This window comes from Heterocephalus glaber, unplaced genomic scaffold, assembly GCF_053883595.1.
Source record: "Heterocephalus glaber isolate CG9 unplaced genomic scaffold, H.glaber_assembly_v1.0 deba00001673, whole genome shotgun sequence".
Taxonomy (NCBI): Eukaryota; Metazoa; Chordata; class Mammalia; order Rodentia; family Bathyergidae; genus Heterocephalus; species Heterocephalus glaber.
Genome location: NW_028258410.1, coordinates 23,331,991 through 23,351,817, shown reverse-complemented (window position 1 = coordinate 23,351,817; position 19,827 = coordinate 23,331,991). Strand labels below are relative to the sequence as shown.

The 19,827-nt window shown below is 48.4% G+C and overlaps 1 protein-coding gene and 1 long non-coding RNA gene across 3 annotated transcripts in view; one reads left to right on the top strand and one right to left on the bottom strand.

The window, feature by feature from the left end:
* Nucleotides 1–6,590: 6,590 nt before the first annotated feature.
* R3hdml (R3H domain containing like) lies at nt 6,591–17,901 on the top strand. Its single transcript, XM_004858191.3, has 5 exons — nt 6,591–6,870; nt 9,495–9,613; nt 11,039–11,171; nt 12,879–12,994; nt 16,676–17,901. The coding sequence occupies exons 1-5, from the start codon at nt 6,610–6,612 to the stop codon at nt 16,806–16,808; spliced, it is 762 nt and encodes a 253-aa protein (XP_004858248.2). The 5' UTR covers nt 6,591–6,609; the 3' UTR covers nt 16,809–17,901.
* Nucleotides 10,249–19,827, bottom strand: part of LOC101711097 (uncharacterized) — a 43,336-nt gene continuing 33,757 nt past the window's right edge. The window contains exons 3-4 of one of the 2 annotated variants that reach the window (XR_015446100.1): nt 10,883–13,714; nt 10,249–10,600 (exon numbers count right to left, since the gene is read on the bottom strand). This is a non-coding gene — a long non-coding RNA (uncharacterized LOC101711097). Of the gene's footprint in view, nt 13,715–19,827 lie in introns of both variants that reach the window. The other variant, XR_015446102.1, reaches the window with a different exon arrangement.

The window sequence follows — 19,827 nt, the reverse complement described above, 5'->3', positions numbered from 1 at the left end:
TGTACTTCCATTTGTGTTGCTGTTGGACTCCCTGGCTATATGCTTGGTGTTGAGGGCTTTAGCAGTATGTAGGGCAAGGTATTTATGTGTATGGGTGGGAAGTTTTTGTTGGAGGACAAGAATGCCGTATTATTGCTAGTGGGCGTTTTTCTCCATGTAGAATTGTGATTTTATATTTGTTGAAAGAATTATTTTAAACAAAGATTTTTTTTTTACCATATATACCCCATATATTTTTACCATGTATACCTCAGCTTTTTACAGAGGTATAACTTAATTTTAAGTGCTCAAATATTTTTTAAGTGCTCAAATATTAAATGTATATTTTGATGAATGTTTTATATCTGTTCCTCCATGTAATTATAACCCAGATCACCATATAAGACATGGACTGATATTTTATAAAGAACTAGAACAGCCAGGAATAGTGGTGGACATCTTTAATCCCAGTGCTTGGGAGGCTGAGGCAGGAGGATTTTGAATTTGAGCCATTCCCAGACAATTTAGTGATACTCTGTCTCAAAATTAAAAAAAAAAATTATAAAGATCTGGGGATGTAGCTCAGTGTGAAGGTCCTGGGTTAAATCCCCAGTGCTTCCAAAAACAAAAATGACAAGAAAAACACTCGAAGGCTTTCAACAAAGAGAATTGATAAATGTTTAAGGATATGGAAAAGCTCTGGTTTGATCAATGCACATTGGATACATGTATCAGATTATCAAACTATATCCTACAATTATGTACAATTATTATGTGTGTCAATAAGAAATTTTAAGCCCGGGTTGGTGACACACCCACCTAAATCCCGGCATGCAGGAGGCTGAGGCAGCAGGATCACCTTGAGTTTGAGGGTAGCCTAAACTACATGGAGAAACCCCGTCTCAAAGAACCAAAAATAAAATAAAATAAAAAGGCATACAAACTCCCAGCAGGAGCTTCTCCCTACCCCTCTGCATCAGTACACCCCAAACTAGCCACTGTTGTGACTTCTCTCACCCTGAATTAGTTGTGCCTGTCTGGAGATGTTTCTATTTGACAGGGCCCATGACTAATACTGAAGAGACTGTGTCTGCTAAGCGGTGTCAGTCTGAATTCTCTTCAGAACTGAACAAGTCAGCGCCTGTTTCTTGTTCCCATTTTACAGATGAGGAAACAGGCTCAGGGAGGGCCCATGACTTGCCCGGGTGTTCAGGGCCGGCCGACTATGAAGTCCTGGCCCTTCTTGTCTCCCCTGGGCCATCTGGAAGATGTGGCACATCCAGTGTGAGAGTGAAAGGGACAGAGCCTGCCACTCAGAGGTGCTTTGGCGCTTGGCTTATTTTCCAGAACTTGGTTCCTCTGAGTCTGGATGAGGCCTCCCAGGGCACTGGCACCCTGGCCCCTGCGGTGCTGAGGAGACACAGCAGGGCCCAGGAGCAGGCTGGCTTCCCAGATGTGTTTGCTGTGTGACTTTGGACAAGTTGCCTCTGTGAAGCTGTGTCCTCAGCTGTTAAAAGAAAATTAAAATCCCTGTACATAGTTAAGGCTGTAAAATTGGGAGATGTCACTGTATAAATTACTCCTGTTATATTTTAAGCCTTTTTATGGGAAAATTATACCCAAATATAGAAATCACATAAAACAAACATGGTCCCTAGGGGGCTATTATGAGGTGAACCCTTTGTACCCAGGAGCCAGAACAAGAACTGGGAGCCCCTCCAGTGGCCCAGCCCAGCCCAGCCTGGTTTTTACAGCATGTCTTTGTGTTTCTTTCCAGTTTTATGGCTCAAGTGCACGTCTCTAGACAGTAGTGGGTGCTCTTGTCTGTATAAAAGACCTTGGGCTTTTTGATTTCTAATGGCTGCCCCTGTATCCCTTCTGTTTCCTGACAGTTTTATCTTTTGCAGGGCATTTGACCTGAAGAGTTTTGCAGAGTCTCAACCCTCATGTGATTTTCTACCCGTTCATTCCCCTCTCCAGCTCCCTCCCTCCTCCTGCTTGGATTCTGAGTATCATAGATTTGGGTGGCAGTCTCAAGTCTGCTACTTCCTGGTGATCTTAGACAAATGATTTAACCTCTCTGGACATCTTTCCTCACCTGGCAAATGACAAAGTGACCCAGGTGATCTCTGAGGACCTTCTAGTTTACTCAGTCTCCCCTTTCAAGCACCGGGTTCCTGCTCCACAGTGTGCCCCCCCCCTCCTTTTGAGACAGGGTCTTGCTATGTAGTTCAGAGTGGTCTTGAACTCACTACGTAGCCCAGGCTGGCCTCGAAAACTCACAGCGATCCTCCCATCTCAGCCTCTGAGTGCTGGAATTATAGACATGTGCCCTGCTCCAGAATAGGCTTTTCTTTACTGAAGGAAAAGAACTCTGGGTACAAGTCAGAGAGGTCTGGCGTGGAATCCAGTTTCCACTGGATTTAGCTCTATGAACTTGGCAAATTGCTTAACCCCTCAGCTTCCACTTTCACATCTGTAGAATGAGGATCCTGGTACCTAATGCATGAAATTGGGATGAGGCAGGCTGCAATGAGATCGTGCGTGTAAAGCATGTAGAGCCTGGCATCTCATATGTGCTACATAGAAGTTGATTCTTACTGTTGTTCTTATTTTCATTAGCTAGGATTGTTTTGTTTTGTTTTGGTACCGGGCATCAAACTGGGGACCTTGCGCTTGTGAGGCAGGCTCTGGAACCACTGAGCTAAATACTGGCTCTAGCTAGGATTATTGATTGGCTGCTCGCTCTGTGCCAAACACTGTGTCAAGCACTGTGTCAAGTGTTTTAAAATGTCTTGACTCTTGTCAAGCATGGCGGCACACACCTATAATCCCACAGCTTGGGAGGCTGAGGCAGGATTGCCAGAGTTCAAGGCCAGCTTGGGCTATATAGTGAATTCGAAGCCAGTCGGAACTACAAAGCAAGACCTTGTCTCAAAAAACCAAAAAAGAGCCCAGGGATTTAGCTCAGTGGTTCCGCCCTCTGCCCCCTGCCTCACAAGAGCAAGGTCCCCGGTATGGGGGGAGGGGAGATGACCATGGAAGGTGAATGTTTTGAATTGATTCAGGACATGGAGGCAGCCACAACAGCAGGACTAAGGATGCTCACAAAAGAGGATTTGCAGAGCTGCTTCAGAAAGGAGCAAGAATGATGGGATAAGTGTATTTGAAGCGAGGTGGAATATTTTCAGAGGGATTAATGGCAATGTGTCTTTTACTGTAACAACTTTTTTTTTTGGAAAGAGGATCTCCCTATGTAGTCCAGGTTGGCCTTGGACTCACTATATAGCCCAAGCTGGCCTTGAACTCACAGCAATCCTCCTGCTTCAGCCTCCCAAATGCTGGGATTACAGGTGTGCACCACTATGCCTGACTACTGTAGTAAATTTTTAAAATTTAAGCATTTCGTTTTGTTTTGTTTTGAGACAAGGTCTCACTATGTAGTTCAGGCTGACCTTGAACTCACTGTGTAGCCCAGGCTGGCCTTGAAGTCTCAGCAATCCTTCTGCCTCAGCCTCCCGAGTGCTGGGATCACAGGTGTTTGCCACCATGTGCAACTTATTTAAGCATTTTTAAGTTAACTATTCCACCATATTTTTTAATCACATTACATTAAATGTATGTGGGGGTGCATGTACTGCAGATGTGGGTGTATCTACTTATGTTCAGGGACTCCAGTTACCACCCAGACCAGCTCTGCACCCTAGGTCAAACTACTAGGGCTCATGAGGGCCTTGGAGTCTTCATCTATATGAGGGTGCTTTCCGACCTCAAAGGCAGCTGTGAGGACGAATCATGGATGTGAGGTTCTGAGCCAACGCTCTGCAGTTACTGGGGAAGGGTTTGTGATAGGCATTTTAAGAGAGGTGGGGATAACTTGACCCTCTTGGGTCCCTGAGGGCCAGGACTGTCTGTATCTGCCTCCCTGGGGCTGCAGAGCTCGCCCTGGTGTGCCAAGGACCCAAGCCTACTGTGGTCAGCAGAGCTGTGGTCATTTTCTCCAGCGGGGCATCCAAGGGCCTGGGGGTGGTCTGAAAACTGCTCAGGACACCCAGCACCCTGCAGGTAGACATGAGGCTGGACTGGCCAATCTTTCTTGTCTTTCTGGCATGGTGGGAAAGCCTTCTGGAGCCCAGGGGCTGCTCTGTCCCCTGCCTGCGCCTTGCACCCAGCAGTCCGAAGCAGGCTGAGGACACAGCCGCAGGGGAAAGGTGTGTGCTTTGGCCAGCCGCACTGTCTGATCCAGAAGCAGAGGCTGGGTAGCTGCCTAGGGTGGAAATTCCGTATAACTGAGATGGACCTGGCTGAAGGGGCCTGGTCTCAGCCCATAGCCCTGCCTCGCCAGGTGGGCTGGAACCTGGCTTGCCACGGGGTTCAGCCTAGGGATTCCCAGAGGTCCCTGGAAGAGGAGGATGGGGATGGCAAATGCTTCCTTGTTTTTATACAATGCTTTTTTTGTAAGTGTGCCTCTCCTGTTGTAAAAAAGGAATGTTTGTTATTTGTGGGGAGTACAAATAATTAAAGAGGAGAGGACCTGGAGATGTAGCTCAGTGGCAGAGCACTTGCCTAGCATGTGGGAGGCCCTGGGCTCCATCCCCAGACCACAAAAAAGGGGAGTGGGTGGGGATTAATCTTTAAACCTATAATTTCAACAGCTCTGAAACCAATGGGGCTTTAGTCTCTCTCTCTCTCACACACACACACACACACACACACACCTGTAGTCTCATAATGTACCTGGACACACATATGTAACACATATGCACTCACATGCATGTGAGCATATAGCACACACACAGTGCACAGATACAGACACAATCACACAGGTCCACATGGGTGCACACAGAGGCACGCACAGAGGACACGCTGTGTGCCAGCTGCTGCTCTTAACTCCACCAATGCTAATTCACTTAATCTCACAACAAAGGGAGGAGGTTGGCACCATTATTTCTTCCATTTTTCAGTAGCCATTGCTCCAGAATGCACAGTCAGAAAGTGGAATAAACAGGATTTGAGTCCAGATCCTTGGGCTTTGTGACTGTGGCTTGAGGCGCTGTGTTTGAGTAGTATTGTAATGAATGTCCTAGACTTTCCTCCTGTTCGTCTATATTTGGTATGGTTATGAGCATAGCATCCTGTTTCCACACTAACAAGCCCCTGGACACAGATTTGGATTTAAATTCTGGCTCCATTCACTCTGGGTTCGTTCTTTCACCCCTCTGGGGCTCCATTGGTTTGTCTGTAAAATGGGAGGTTACAGTACCTGCTCTAAGGACTGGCTGAGCTTGTGTGTGCACAGCTGTCAGCCCTGGACCCAGCACATAGTAGGTGCTCTTTAGCTGGGGCTCTGAGGCTGGAGGGCTTTGAAGGGATAACAGGCGGCAAATACTCTTCTTAGCTGGGTGTGGTGGCCCATGCCAGTAATCCCAGCAGTCAGGAGGTTGAGGCAGGAGGATTGTGAGTTCAAGGACAGCCTGAACTACATAGTAAGAACTTGTCTCAAAAAAAGGAAAAGGATATAAGAAAACACTCTCTGGTTACCAGTTGGCCTTAATAAGTCAGGTCCAGAAGGCAAGGAAAATCTCCAGATCTGTGTCTCCCCATGGGGTAGGTCTTTCCTCCTGGGTTTCCTGCCCTAAACAGCAGCTTAGCCCCAGCCCTGCATATAAGTGGCAGCTGGAACAGCAGGGATGAGGGAGGGGGAGAGAAATCCCATAAATCAGCAGGCGGAATGTCCCTTCCAGTCCAAGTTTGGCTCTGCTGGAAGGGGAGGGGGCTTTGGGGTTGGGGATGTCAGATGTCATCAGCTCCTGGGGGGCTGATAAAGTCACCACGCAGCCAGGCAGCCAGGGTGTCTGCAGAGGTCCCCTACCTCTTGCCACCTCCTGCCGCCCGACAGTGCTGCACGAGCTGGGTACGAACCCCCAGGGAGCCTGCTGCCTGCTCTCCCAGGCCTCTCTCTGCCTGTGTTCTTCCTCCTCCTCTCTTCTGTTTTCTCCTCTGTCTCTGTCTGCTTCACTCTCTCCCTCCCCTCCCATGCTGTCTTTATATTTTCCCCCCATCGTCCATTCTTCCCCCTCTTTTCCTACTTCTCTTTCATTCTTTTCTCTGTGTCTCTTTTTCTGTCAACCTTGGGTTACTCCCATTACCTTTTTCTGATTTTCAGTGTCCTCTTCTTTGCCTCTGTCATCCTCAGCCACCTGGTTTTGTGTCTCACTCTCGATCCTGAAGTTGCAGGCCTCAGGACCAGAGGGCCCGGGATATGCTGTGGGCGTCCACTGTACCCCTGGGGCAGGCCGGGAAGAGCATGTCTTGCTGGCCATCCTCCTGGTGGGTGGGACAGGGCCCTGGCTTTGAAGTTGTGGCAGCATCTCACCCCGGGGCCTGGGCTGGATCAGCCACTGTCTGGGCATTTCTTCTCACTGCCCAACCCACTGAGTCCACTGGGTGGGGAGGAAGGAGTACTGGTACCCAGACCACGGCTGGGTCAGGAGCTTTGCCAAGTTCCCGGGAGCATCCTCGGGGCTGGCATTGCCAGAGGAGGACACTCAGGGCTTGGTGCTCTCACGTTCGCCCCTTCCAGGCTGCCGGCTCCGACTGTACCGGGAAGACTGTGACTCCCAGCCAGTTATGCCCCTGCTGCTCAGTACCGTGGGCCTGGCAGGCCTGCTCCTCTGGGCAGGTCAGACAGTGGATGCCTTGATAATGCCCAATGCTACCTTAGCCCTGGCCCAGCCAGGGAGAACAGCTGTGCAACCCCTGAGTGCCTTAGGGGTGCCCCATTACCTCAGGAAGCGGCACATCTCTGCCTGGGACATGAACGCCATATTGGATTATCACAATTACATTCGGGCCACCGTGTATCCACCTGCTGCCAACATGGAGTACATGGTAAGTCCCCATGCCCATCCCAGTGCCCCTTCCAGCTAATGCCAGCCCACTCATTGTGGGCTGGAGTGACTGGTGTGGAAGAGCTTGTCCATCCGCCAGGCTGGCCCCACTAGCCAGTCTCTCAGTTTGTGGGACCTGTGCAGCGGGCAGGAATTTGTATGCCCATTTCCCAGGCTAGGAAACTGAGACAATTGCACAGATTCCCCAGTGAATCTGGGCATAAGCATACTATTTATGGAGCACTTTTGGTGCCAGGGACTACACATCACTCTTTTCCTTCAAGAGGATATTTCATCTCCATTTTCCAAATTTAAAAATTGAGCCCAGTTGGGGCTGGGGATTTAGCTCAGTGGTTTCTCCGCCTGCTGCACAAGCACAAGGACCCGAGTTCAATCCCCGGTACCAAAATAAAAAAAAGCTTCTGCACTGCAAAAATTGAGCTCAGAGAATCAATTTGTCCAAGGCCACCCAGCCAGGATTCCAGGTCTGCCCACAGGGAAAGTTTTGGCTTTAACCAACACAGCACCTGGCCCAAGAATTTTGTCTCCAACTGAGGAGCTGCAGGGGTGAATGGCTGGAGTTTTCGATGTTATCATCTCTTGGCCCAGGGGTTTAGTGGACACACCCACTCGCCATTCATTTCCCCAGAGCTGCCAGGCAGGTTTGGAGCAGGGCAGGCACCAGGGCTCTCAGACTGAGGTCAGACGCAGCTGAACAGCAGAAAAGGCCAGGATGTCGGCCTTCAAAGCGGCAGGGCCGATGTCTCTCACCCTGGCCACCTGGAAGCCAGACCCCTGGTGAGGAAGAGGGAATCTTGCTCTTTATCACTGCTCCTCCCGTTTTGAGACAATAGTCCCAAACCAGCCTGGAGAGATAGGCTTCCAGCTCACAGGATTTCTTTGAAGAATGAGATTTCCATTCCTCCCCCTCCGGGATAGTACATGCTACTCAACAGTTACAAGGGATCTCTAGTGTCATTTAGGTCCTGCTCAGAGCCATGCACCAGGGCTACTGCCAAGTATACCAGGCCATGTCCTTCCCCAAGGGGTGTTCATTTGAGGATGACAGAAAATAGTAAAAACTGGGGGACCGTGTGTGTGTGTGTGTGTGTGTGTGTGTTTGTGTCTTTAAAATATAATGCTAGGTGGTAATAGTTGGGGAAGAGTGGAGATAGGAGCCAGGATGGTGGACAGCTACAGAGGTGGGAGAGCCATTTATTTGTTCATTGACTGACTCATTTATTAACACAAGGACTGGCACATAGAAGGCCCCTCATTTTTCAAACAAATGACACATTTACTGAGCACCACTGGTGTATGTGCAACCCTCACCCCAAACAGTATTTAGCAATTGCATGTGGCATGGGACAGACAGGAAGCTGACTCCCCAGGGCTCAGGGAGGCCAAATGGTTTCTTTAGAAAGCCCCTTCCCTCAGTTTACCCCCTAGTTCTGCTCTCTTTAAAAGCCTGGGAGTCAGACGAGCCTGGGGGATGTTTGGGCCCTTCTCAGCACCCCTTTTCTTCCTCACTAGCTGACCCTTGCCCACAGAACAGGCGTCTGACTAAGCACCCCTCACCTCCGAGAAAGCCTAGGTCCAGTTCCCTGATACATGGCTCGAGAAGGCAATGACTCATGGCTTGTTTGCCATCTCATCACCCAGAAATATGGTTCAATATTTGCAGAATGAACAAACAATATCTTAGAGGATCCCAGCATTGGAAGTGAGCTAGTATATATTTTTTTTAGTGAACAGTTTTTTCAGCTATGAAGCTTGGGGAATTCATACACCGGACAATTATAAAACCATGAAGGATGAGGAACATATTTTACAGGCGCTGATGCAGGATAATCAGTGAGATAGCCTATCTTGTTGAGTGGGGAGAGTAAGGTCAGAACAGAGCTTCAGGCATGCTGTCACCCATCAGAATGTCGGTGTCCCTAAATGTGAGCATGTGCACATGTAGATACTTCTGCAAGTGAATGAAAGAAGCGTGGTGATTGTCCCTGGGGAAGGGTACAGAGTAGCAGTAGGGACAGCACTAGGGAGAGATGAGAGACTGTCCACTTGTCCTCCCTGGGATAGCCTACATATTGAGTTGGTGTGTTTTCATTTTGAAAAGAAAATTTTTTTGAGACAGTCTCATTATGTAGTTCAGGCTGGCTTTGAACTCACTATGTAGCCCAGGCTGGCCCTGAACTCTCGGTGATCCTCCTGCCTCCGCCTCCTGAGGGCTGGGATCACAGGTGTGCACCACCACGCCTGGCACAATTAAAATGTTTGATGCTGACATAAACCCATTTTGAAAGTACAATATATAAAAATTTTAAATCAGTCATTTGCACATCACCCTGGGCTAAGTCACTTCTAGGGACTGCTGAGAGCTCTTGGACAAACACCTGGGACCCCACTCAGAGCCAAAGGCCTCCAGCATGAGGTCCAGAGAGGGAAAAGGGGTGTGGAGGTTCAGTTCTGGGGTGTACTTGTGCTTGACCTTGAAGGCACAGGTCCTGTGTGAGCCCCATTTTCTAACCTGTCAGTGAGCTTGCTGAAGAGTCCAGAAGGGCACCAGGCACAAGTGTGTCTCTTCCTCCTCCCAGTAAGTTCATGCCTTTCTTTCTCCAGGTCTGGGATGAGCGGCTGGCCAAGTCCGCTAACGCCTGGGCCACCCAATGCATCTGGGACCATGGACCCTCACACCTGATGAAATTCTTGGGCCAGAACCTCTCTGTCTATTCTGGCCGGTGAGTAGAACTTGGCCCTTCCTTCACTCAGTCATTCAACAAACACACCTTGAGCACCACTGTGAACCAGGTGCTGTGTTTGGCAGTGAAATACAATGGTGAACAGGGTGGGCAAGCTCCCCGTCCATGGGGGCCTATCCTAGTTAGGAGAGACAAATGACAACAGGACGAACAAACACATGCCCAGGCTGTTTGGGGAGTGGGGGCGACGTGAAGACTCATATGCAGGATGGGCGGGAGCAGTGGGGAGCAGAGCTGGGAGCAGAGGCTGGTGGATGGGCACGTCGAGCCCAAGGATGCTCACCCTGAGGCCGAGAATGGTGAGGCCGCCCTTCCGGCCAGATCGTCTCGCTCCATTCCCACTCTGGAGTCAGGACGTGGGGCCATCTGAGTTTGATGTGTGGCCTGGGGAAGTGCGTTCCGTGTACTGGACCTTCGTGTCCCGGTCCATAGAACTGGGAATTGGCCTAGCTCAGATCTTTCCAGACTTGTGGATTTCATAGGCCAGTAAAATTTCCAAAAGGCATTTACAAGACAGCCACACCACTGACATATTTTTATTTCGGCAAATAAGGACATGAGAACAACACCCTCCTTCCCCTCCCTGCTGCCTTGCCTTGACCTCAAGGACAGGATGGAGGCTGGGGGGGGGGGGGGGACGACACCCAGGCCCCAGGGCGCTTTCAGGGTGGAGCCGTGAATGCTCCTCCCATGCACTCAGCTGTAGGTCCTGTGTCCTCTCCTGGCCAGGCCAGAGGCACCCCTGGGAGGCTCACAGTGAAAGCGAAACGATGTCAGGATCGAAGATGAGAACCATGAGTTGTAAATCACCACTGTGAGTTCTCTCAGATTTCACCCTTTATTGGACCTTTTGAATATTTGTGTCTCTGTCAAATGTGGCTGATTGAAAAAACCCTCAGGAGCCAGGGATTTAGCTCAGTGGTACCACACCTGCCTCAAAAGCACAAGGTCCTGAGTTCGATCCCTCTACCAAAAAAAAAAAAGAAAAAAAGAAAGAAAGAAAAGAAAAAAACCCCTCAGGTCCAGGCAGCTGGCTCTTTGGCCTGCAGAGAGTTTCTGGGTGGACACCCCAAGTGTCCGCCCTCCCCCATCTCCCATGGCAGAGGCCTCAGAGACGGTCCAAAGAGCTCACCTGCCTGAGGTGGCCCCCTCGTGCTATGACAGGCACACATGCTCTACTGCACACTTACGTCGTGCCAGGCAGGGGCACGCTCTCCGCATGGTGCTCTCCTGGCCTTCAGAACATACCTGTGAGGTGAGCGCTGCTGTCCTCACCCTCCATTCATAGATGAGGAATCCCAGGGAGGGGTAGTGAAGTAATTCACCCCAGGTCACTGAGCAAGTTGGTGGCGGAGCTACTTTTCTACTTTTCCCCAGCTTCTTCCATGTTCCTGACTTCCCCAGGTTCAGCTCCATAGTGGATCTTGTGAAGCTTTGGTCTGACGAGAAGCAGTATTACTTGTTCCCGGTCCCAAGCGAATGCACCCCGCACTGTCCCTGGCACTGCAATGGCCCCATCTGCTCCCACTACACCCAGGTACTCCTCTGCCAGGGCTTGGGGGCATGCGGAACAATCCCTGGCACCTCCGAAGGAAGGAATGTAGCCAGGCATGGTGGTGCACACCCGAAATCCCAGCACTCAGGAGGCTAAGGCAGGGGGATTGGGCATTTAAAGCCAGCCTGGGCACCTTAGTGAGGCTCCGTCTCAAAACAAACAAAAAAGCAACAATCACTACAACAAAAACCACATTGAAACCAAGAAGAAGGAAGTGGAACAGAAATGAGAATTAAAGTAGAGGCCCTATGGGCTTCCTGTTGTGTAAGAAGCATATTCCTGGAAAGGTGTGTGCACGTTGAACTGAGGTGAATCTTATCTTATTTTGTTGGATATTTTCTGCTCTCTAAGGCTTCCACTACCTTAGAAAAGAGAAATGCCAGCCAGGTGTGGTGGCATATGCCCATGATCCCAGCACTCGGGAGGCTGAAGCAGGAGGATCACCGAGAGTTCAGGGCCAACCTGGGCTATATAGTGAGTTCAAGGCCACCCTGAACTAGAGTGAGACCCTGCCTCAAAAAAAAAAGGAATGCCAAAATAAGATTTTATAACATTACAAAAATTGTAATATATTTTGAATGCTAGTGTTGAGTATGTTAATACTTACTGAGCAAAAATTATGATGCAATCTACTACTGCGAGCAATAGGACACAAACTTCCCATTGTATGACGAATGTCATCTTTTAGCCAAATCTGCCTCTCCATGACTCATTTGGTGACAATGTCAAAAATCTACATTTGGGATCCTCTACAAAATGTGACACCTAAACCAAATATCCTTCCTAATTTCCCACGAGACATTATTATCTCCATTTTACTAGTGAAGGCACAGGTCCCATAAGAAACAAAGTCACACAGCAGGAGACACTGAGATCCTGGTTCAAGTCTGACTCCAAAGTTTGCTGTGCTACAACAAAATTTTGGAAGGCTGGTCATTAAGAAAAAGAAAAAAAAAGGGCCGGGGGTTTAGCTCAGGGTTCGGGGGTTTAGCTTAGTGGTTCCAGCGCCTGCCTTGCAAGTGCAAGGTCCCAAGTTCGATCCCCACTACCAAAACAAAAAACAAAACAAAAAACCCCCACATAGAACAGTATAGAAAATATTAACTTGTATCACCCATAGTGTGGCTAAATATTGCTTCATAAAACTTTTGTTTTGTTTTGTTTTTTGAGACAGGGTCTCACTTTGAAGTCCAGGCTAGCCTTGAACTCACAGTGATCCTCCTGCTTTAGCTTTTTGAGGACTCACAGCAATCCTCTTGCCTCAGCTTCCTGAGGGCTGGGATTACAGGCATGTACCACCATGCCCAGCTTGGTTCATAAAACTTTTTTGTGTGTGGTTCTGGAAATGAAACCCAGGGCCTCACACATGCTAAGCACATGCTCTACCACTGAGCAACATCCTCCAGCCCCAGTTTATAAAACTTCTGTTTCAGTTGTGTACGTGCATGTATGTGTGCATGTGTGCACTGGGCAACAATATGAAATGTATTTATTCCTTGTCGCCTGCAGTGGAGAAAAAAAAGCTTAATAAACACTGTATCACAACATAAATGACTCTAGCTCAGACAGACTGCTGCCCCCCAAGACCTTACCTACCCCACCCTCCTGGAACCCATCCCAGGGGCCACTGACCCCAGGGGCCCCTCTGCCTGCCCCTTCTCAGCCCACCCTGTGTCTGTGCCTCCTCAGATGGTGTGGGCCTCCTCCAACCGGGTGGGCTGTGCTGTCCACACCTGCGGCAGCATCAACGTGTGGGGAAAGACCTTGTACCAGGCCGTGTACCTGGTCTGCAACTATGCCATGAAGTAAGTGCCCTGCCAGGGCAGAGGGGGCTGGGGCAGGAGGGGGATCTTTCGAATTCAGGGAAAGAAAGATAAGAACAACATCCCTCCTTCCTCCTGCTGAGTAATCTCCTGTTAGAGGAGTTGGGTAATTTTAGGGAGTCAATTAGTAGTCTTTTTCCTTTACCCAATTCAGAGTCAATTGGGAGAAAGAGGACAGAGGAAGGCAGGAAGGTGGCATCACTGAGGAAGTGGAGCGCACAGAATGTAGTTTAGCTGGGCGCCTCCAGCTGAGAGGGCTTGCAAATGCCTCACAACTGAATTAAACCTGGGCACCGGTGCCAGGCAGTGTTAGACAAACAAGCCTCTACTCATAAGCGCAGGGCCAGTCCCAAGAAATAGATAACCAAGCTGGGTGTGGTGGCACACACCTGTAATCCCAGCACTCTGGGAGGCTGAGGCAGGAGAATCACAAACCCAGCCTGGGCAATTCAGTGATTTAGTGAAACTGTCTCATAAAAATAAAAAGAAGGGTTGGGATGTAACTCAGTGAAAAGGTCCTGGGTTCAATGCCCCACTATGGATAAAATCAATCAATCATTCAACCAAGAATACCTCGTTCCCATAGACAAGGAGATCCCAGACTGGAGGGAGAGACTGAGGACATGCAGCTCCTCCTCCCCAACTGCCCCGTCAGCTTGACGAGAGGGAGGTCCAGCACCATCTTACAAGTTTCTTGGAAACCTGGGGGAGAGGAGTATGGCAGTTCCAGTCCGGTGCAGTCTACAAATTTGTGAACATTACAGATTCACATAAAAATAAGAACAATTTCTAAGTCAGCATGAAGTTTAGAATTTCAAAGTCAACAATAATGACCACATTTTACTCTCACATAGCTCTTGATCATTTACAAAATACTTTCACCTTATTACCTCTGAAGAAATGAAAGAAGTAAAGAAAAAGGGAAAGAGACAGGCGTGGTGGTGCATGCCTGTAATCCCGTCACTTGGGAGGCTGAGGTAGGAGGATGGCCCGAATTCAAGGCCAGTTTAGGCTACATAGTGAGTTCAAAACCAACCTAGACTACATAGCAAGACCCTGTCTCAAAAAAACCAAACAAGAAATGTGATTTCTACTTAACTTCTTGATGTTTGTTTCTTTTATTTGCAAAATGGGAGTGAAATAGTACTCATGGGACTGTTGAGCGAGGTCACCCCCACAATGTCTGACAATGTCCCTGGGCTCGTAATAAATAGGGAGCATTTATTGGTTCTTATTGTTATGAGCAGACATAGCTCTGTGCTCTACCTCTACCACATGCACACTAAGGGCTCTGAGAAAATCATTCTGCCTTTACAAGCCCAGTCTCCTCTGCTAGGGTTAATACTACCCGCTCAAACCATTAAGATATGGTAATGTTACCAAAAAAAGATACGGTAATGTGCGTGGGGAGTATCTCACGGAGTATCTCACCCGTAGTTCGAGTGTGCTAAATGAGTGGAGGCCATGAACGCTCAAGGATGAAAATAGACCTTATTCATTTCTTTCTTTTTTTTTTTTTACCTTATTCATTTCTACCTCTTTCTATTGCAGTGATTTCAATGCTTTTCTTTTTTTTTAAGCAAAGGTGTTTTTTTCCAAGTGGTTAAACAAAACAAGAACCACCTCGATTTCACACACACTCCTTCATTGTCCTCTCTCCCTGCTCCTAAACTTCTGAGAGCTCCTTTTGAACACTGTGGACCGATGGCATCTCGCACACATCCTGCATCCCTGCAAGCTGTGGCAGTGGTGGATGAATGAATGCATCATGTTAGAGAACCAGAAGTACACACTTTTCTGAGAATTTGGGCTGACTTTGCTCAAGGTTATTCAGTAATCACTTTTGTTTGGAGGGGAAAAGATTCCAGTTCGAATCTCAAGGAGTCAATATCTGTGGTGTGAGAAACAGGCTTTGAGACTTGTAAAGATGCCCATACTGCAGGCCAGTAGTAAGACTGAGGCAGGCTCAAGCAAAATCTGGGGGATGATTTTTAGGCCTTGAGGAAGAAGGACAGAGAATGAATCTGCATAGGGAGAGGTGGAGAAGCAAGCGGGGGAAGGTAAGATGTGTAAGTTGGACCCCTGCGGTACCAGGACAGGCTGAATGTCTGACCTAAAGCTGTTGATGGGGCTCTCTAAGCCAGTCTGCAAACTCTGCCCCATGGTCAACTGTGGTCTGTGGCCTGTTTTTTAATAAAGTTTTATTGAAATACAGCCACACCATTCCTTCACATGTTCTCTACAGCTGCTTTCATGTCATAGACACAATCGGGCCAGCAAAGTCTAAAATATTTACTATCTGGCCCTTTACATAAAAAGTTTGCAAACTGGGCATGGTGGAGCAGGCCTGTAATTCCAGCCCTCGGGGAGGCTAAGGGAGAAGGGTGGCAAATTTGAGCTCAGTCTGGGCAACTCAGCAACTTGGTGAGACCCTGACTCCAAATGTTAAAACATATATAAAGGACTGGAGATGTAGTTTGGTATAAAGGTCCTAAGTTCAATTCCCAGTACAACCTTAAAAAAAATATAATTCACATGCAATATGGTGGCACATGCCTATAATCCCAGCATTCAGGAAGCTGAGGCAGGAGGATCGCTACACAGTGAATTCAAGGCCACCCTGAACTACACAGCAAGAACCTGTCTCAAAAACAACAACAAAACTAGATATAATTCACATGCTACGCAACCCACCAGTGGGTTATATTACATTATTACTATTTTAAAATTATAATAAAATATGCCATTTTAACCACTTTAGGTATACACCTCTTAATTACAATCACAATGTTGTGCAACCATGGCCATCATTTCCAAAACTTTTTCATCAGCCCACAGAGAAACTCTGTAGCCATGAAACAATAACTCTCCATCCCTCCTTTCCCAAAAGGTGGGGGTCTTCTGGGGAGGATTGATTCCAGACCAGGTAGGTTGGTTTCAGATAAAGTCCTGAGGATGCTGATAGCAGCAGTGGCTATGAGGCCTGATGGGCTGGTCTGCACCATTGAAGTATGGTCTCTTTTGCACAGCACACATAAATTACAAGATGTTTTAGGTCATTTCATATAATTTTCAGAGGTACTATTTTATTTATTTATTTATTTTTGGTACCGAGGATCAAAGGCAAGACCTTGTTCTTGCAAGGGAGACAGAATGCCACTGAGTTAAATCCCCAACCCTCATTTATTTATTTCATTCAGAGGATAAAATCGATTTTCAAGAAACGGGGTGGCAGGTTGGGGACATAGTTCAGTGGTACAGTGCTTGCCTGGCATATGCAAGGCCTGGGTTCCATCCTGAGTACTGGGGAAAAGAGAAAAGAAAAAGGAAGGAAATGGCTTTGCTTGTCATGGGGATCAGAACTCAGGACCAGCATCTAGGATCAGAGCTCAGATCTGTGTCCTCCAGGGGAAATGGAGAACTGGGAAAAGGATTTTCCAGGTGCCGTACAGTACAGTGCCTAGCCATACTCGGCTTCGTCTCCAGTTCACTGTGTCCCTGTGAAGGGCGCGGAGCCTTCTGTTGCTTTTGCAGAGGAAGAAACCAAAGCTTACAGATGTGACCTGCCCAGGGTGACACAGCCAGTGGACCGCAGTGCTGAGATCTGGAAATAATCCTTTGCTGTCTCCTAACCCTGCTTCCCTGGGACCTTTTCTTTTCCAGGGGCAACTGGATGGGTGAGGCACCCTACAAGATGGGGGCCCCTTGCTCCGCCTGTCCCCTCAGCTACGGAGGCAACTGCAAAAGCAACATGTGCTTCCCTGGGCTCAACTCCAACGGGCTCCAGTGGCTCTGAACCCTCCCAGCGCTCGGGGGCACCCCCAGCTGGGCTTGGGCCTCCAAGAATCCCTCCCCAGTGATAGATAGCATCAAGGAGTAAATGTTTTTCAGAGAGGAGTCAGCCTTACCGCACCGATGCAGTTTTCCCTCCTACATTCCCTTTTCTATATGTCCTGCGTGTGTCAGAAGGCAGGGACTTCCCTGCCTGCCCTCTTTCCTTAGTTACATCTTTCTTTTATGTGGCTCTGTTAGAAAGACCTGCATCTTTAATTAGTTTGATTCTCTGAGAGTCAGGCTACATGGATCAGTGCTGGCAGCTTGGTTTTGTGACTCTTAGCCTTCAAACCCAATTTTCCATCCAACGAAAGTCATCTGTTAAACAGTCTTTCCACTGAAATCCACCTTCACTCATCCATTGCCAGCCAACCCAGGCAGCCTTTGAGGGCTTGTGGTTCCCTCCCTGAATTGGACACTTTTCAGTGCCAAGGTTTTAGAAAACACTGAGGTCAGCTTGTGGCTACTCTGCTTCGACAAATATTGTGTGTTCCTGGACCAAACACAGGGTCCAGCCCATGAGACCATGGACCCTCGCATTTCCTTCAGGCCCCTGACACCTCTCCGAGCTGCAGGACTGAGAATCTAAAGCCAAAGTTGACCTGAGGGTGCTGTCTCTTTCTCCGCTTGTCCTATGCAATTTCTGGATCACTCTGCCTTTTCCAGTGCCTTCCGGTCTACTCTGTCCCCCTGTCTGCTTCTACCTCAGTCTCCTAGTCCCTGATTCCCTCTTTTTCTCCCATACAATCTCCTCATTCCAATAAACCCTTTCCTCTCTCCTGGCCCCATCCCACCCAGAGATCATAACACACAAAAGTCCTTTTGTCTCCAGAGATAGTAAAATCTCCTCCCTCAGACCTTGCCCTCCAGCTGGGGCCCACTCCCTGCCTGGCAGGAGAGAGCTCCGATCAAAGATGAAAAACAGGCCATTTCTGCAGAGTCACCCCAGTCATCCTAAGCGAAGTGAGTTGTGTCCACTCCTGATCTCTCCCACTCCTTCAGGCTGTGACCTGTGCTCCCTGTCAACACCAATAAAGTCCTTCGAGATTGGACACAGTGACTCTTTCTGGTCCCTTCTTCTCTCAGCTCCCAGGAGGGTCAGAAGACAAGGGCAGAGGGTTGGGTGGGGAGGGGAGGGTAAACCATGTCACCTGAACAGCAGAGGGGGACTAACAGGCCGGCCCTGCTATGCAAAGGCTAGATTCCTGTGCGGGTGCATTTGCATGTTATTACTCCACGTTGCAGAAGAGAAAAATGGGGCTTGGGATGAGTACTAATTCCTAAAGTCTGGAAATAAACAAGGGGACCGAGGATACTGTTGCAAGTTCATTATTTGCAGATACCCTTCCTACGGGGGAGCAGGGGTCAGGGTCTTTCCTTTTATAAAACAATGGTGATAGCAAATGTTGGATTTTAAAAATTTATTAATTCCCTTATTTGGGGGGCCGAGAGGGCTTGCCAATTCTATGTCGATTTCCCCAAATGTTCTGGAAATATAAGTGATACCAAGCTCTCGGATGGAGTGGCCCTATAAAGTCACATGGATAGTAAGGAGGAGGCAGGAATTCGAATTCCCCTTCATCGTCCCCCAACACTTGTGCTGTTTCAGCCCCATGTTGGCCTTCGTATGTTCCGAGGGCCTGAGATAATGAGAATGACAACTGGCATCTTTAGCTGCTCAGTTAGTGTGGGAGCACTCCACACTCCTAATCTTTCTAAGCAGTACTTTAAGTGATAAGTACTGTTCTCATCCCCATTTTATAGATGTAAAAACTGAGGCTCAAGAACCTCCGTGTGAGGTGTGTTGTGGTGCACACTCCTGTAGACCCAGCACTCAGGAGGCTGAGGCAAGAGGATCACCTTGAGTTCAAGGCCAGCCTGAAGTACATGAGACTGTCCTGAAAAACAAACCAACAAACAGCCCTTAACTTCTCACTCTCCCACCTCTCAGTTAAGAAGAGAAGCACTTGGGGATTGTGCAAAGGGAGAGACAAGTCAGCAAAAAATGCCTTTGTAGGGTGGGAATGAATTCCAGGCTGGCCATTTCTGATACAGACTCTGAGAAGAGCTGCAGCCAAAGGGGCAAATAAGCAAGTTGTGCTTGTTTGTGCTGCCCTCGGACACTCAGAGTTGGAGGGGTGAGGATTTGGAACGAGGGGGTTAAAATTGGTACCTGCATTTGTGACACTGCTGTTCCAGGGAAAGGGGAACTTTCACTGCAAGAGCGCTGTTTCTTTTCTCTGTCAGTAACACTTGAGGGCCAAGGCTGTAGGGGGTAGCGTTTTTGCCTAGCATTTACAAGGCCCTGTGTTCCATCCCCAGCACCGCAAAAAGGCACAACAGCAGCAAACTCACTAACAATAACATTCAAACTCTGTAAGGTGTTCAACTTTTTGAAGACTTTCATACCTACACTCACTGGCTTGCTCAGTTTTAGGCTCCTGGCTTTCTCTGTGAGGAAGGGGAAGTTTTTATTTATTTATTTTTTTTTACTTTTTGGTACCTGGGATCAAACTCAGGACCTTGCATTTTCAAGGCTGGCGCCGTGCCACTCAGCTAAATCCCTGGCCCCAGGAAGGGGAAGTCTTATCCGACTGAGGATGAGAGAGGAAGAGGTTCAAGGAGAGAAAAGATTATGGGGTAGATGAGATTGGATAGAGACTAAGAGGACAAGGAGCAGGGAAACTGAGGGTGGCAGTTTTGGGCAGTTGGAAGCTGGTGAGCAGGAGTTTATGGTGGTCCCAGGAGTCCCTCTAAGTGATTGTTGTTTCTGTCTCATGCTGATTGGCTGCCTGGGTGCAGACATGAAGAAAGTAAAATACTTTGGTTCATCCCAGCTTGGGATTTTGTCAGCAAAGGAACCGAGAGAGAAGCAAGAAAGGGACTAAAAGCATGGACTGGGGGCTTTAAACTGGAGAGGAAGTAAATGGAGGTCAGGAAGAGGCCACAGGAGGGAGAACCAAGAGCAAAGGACTGGAAAC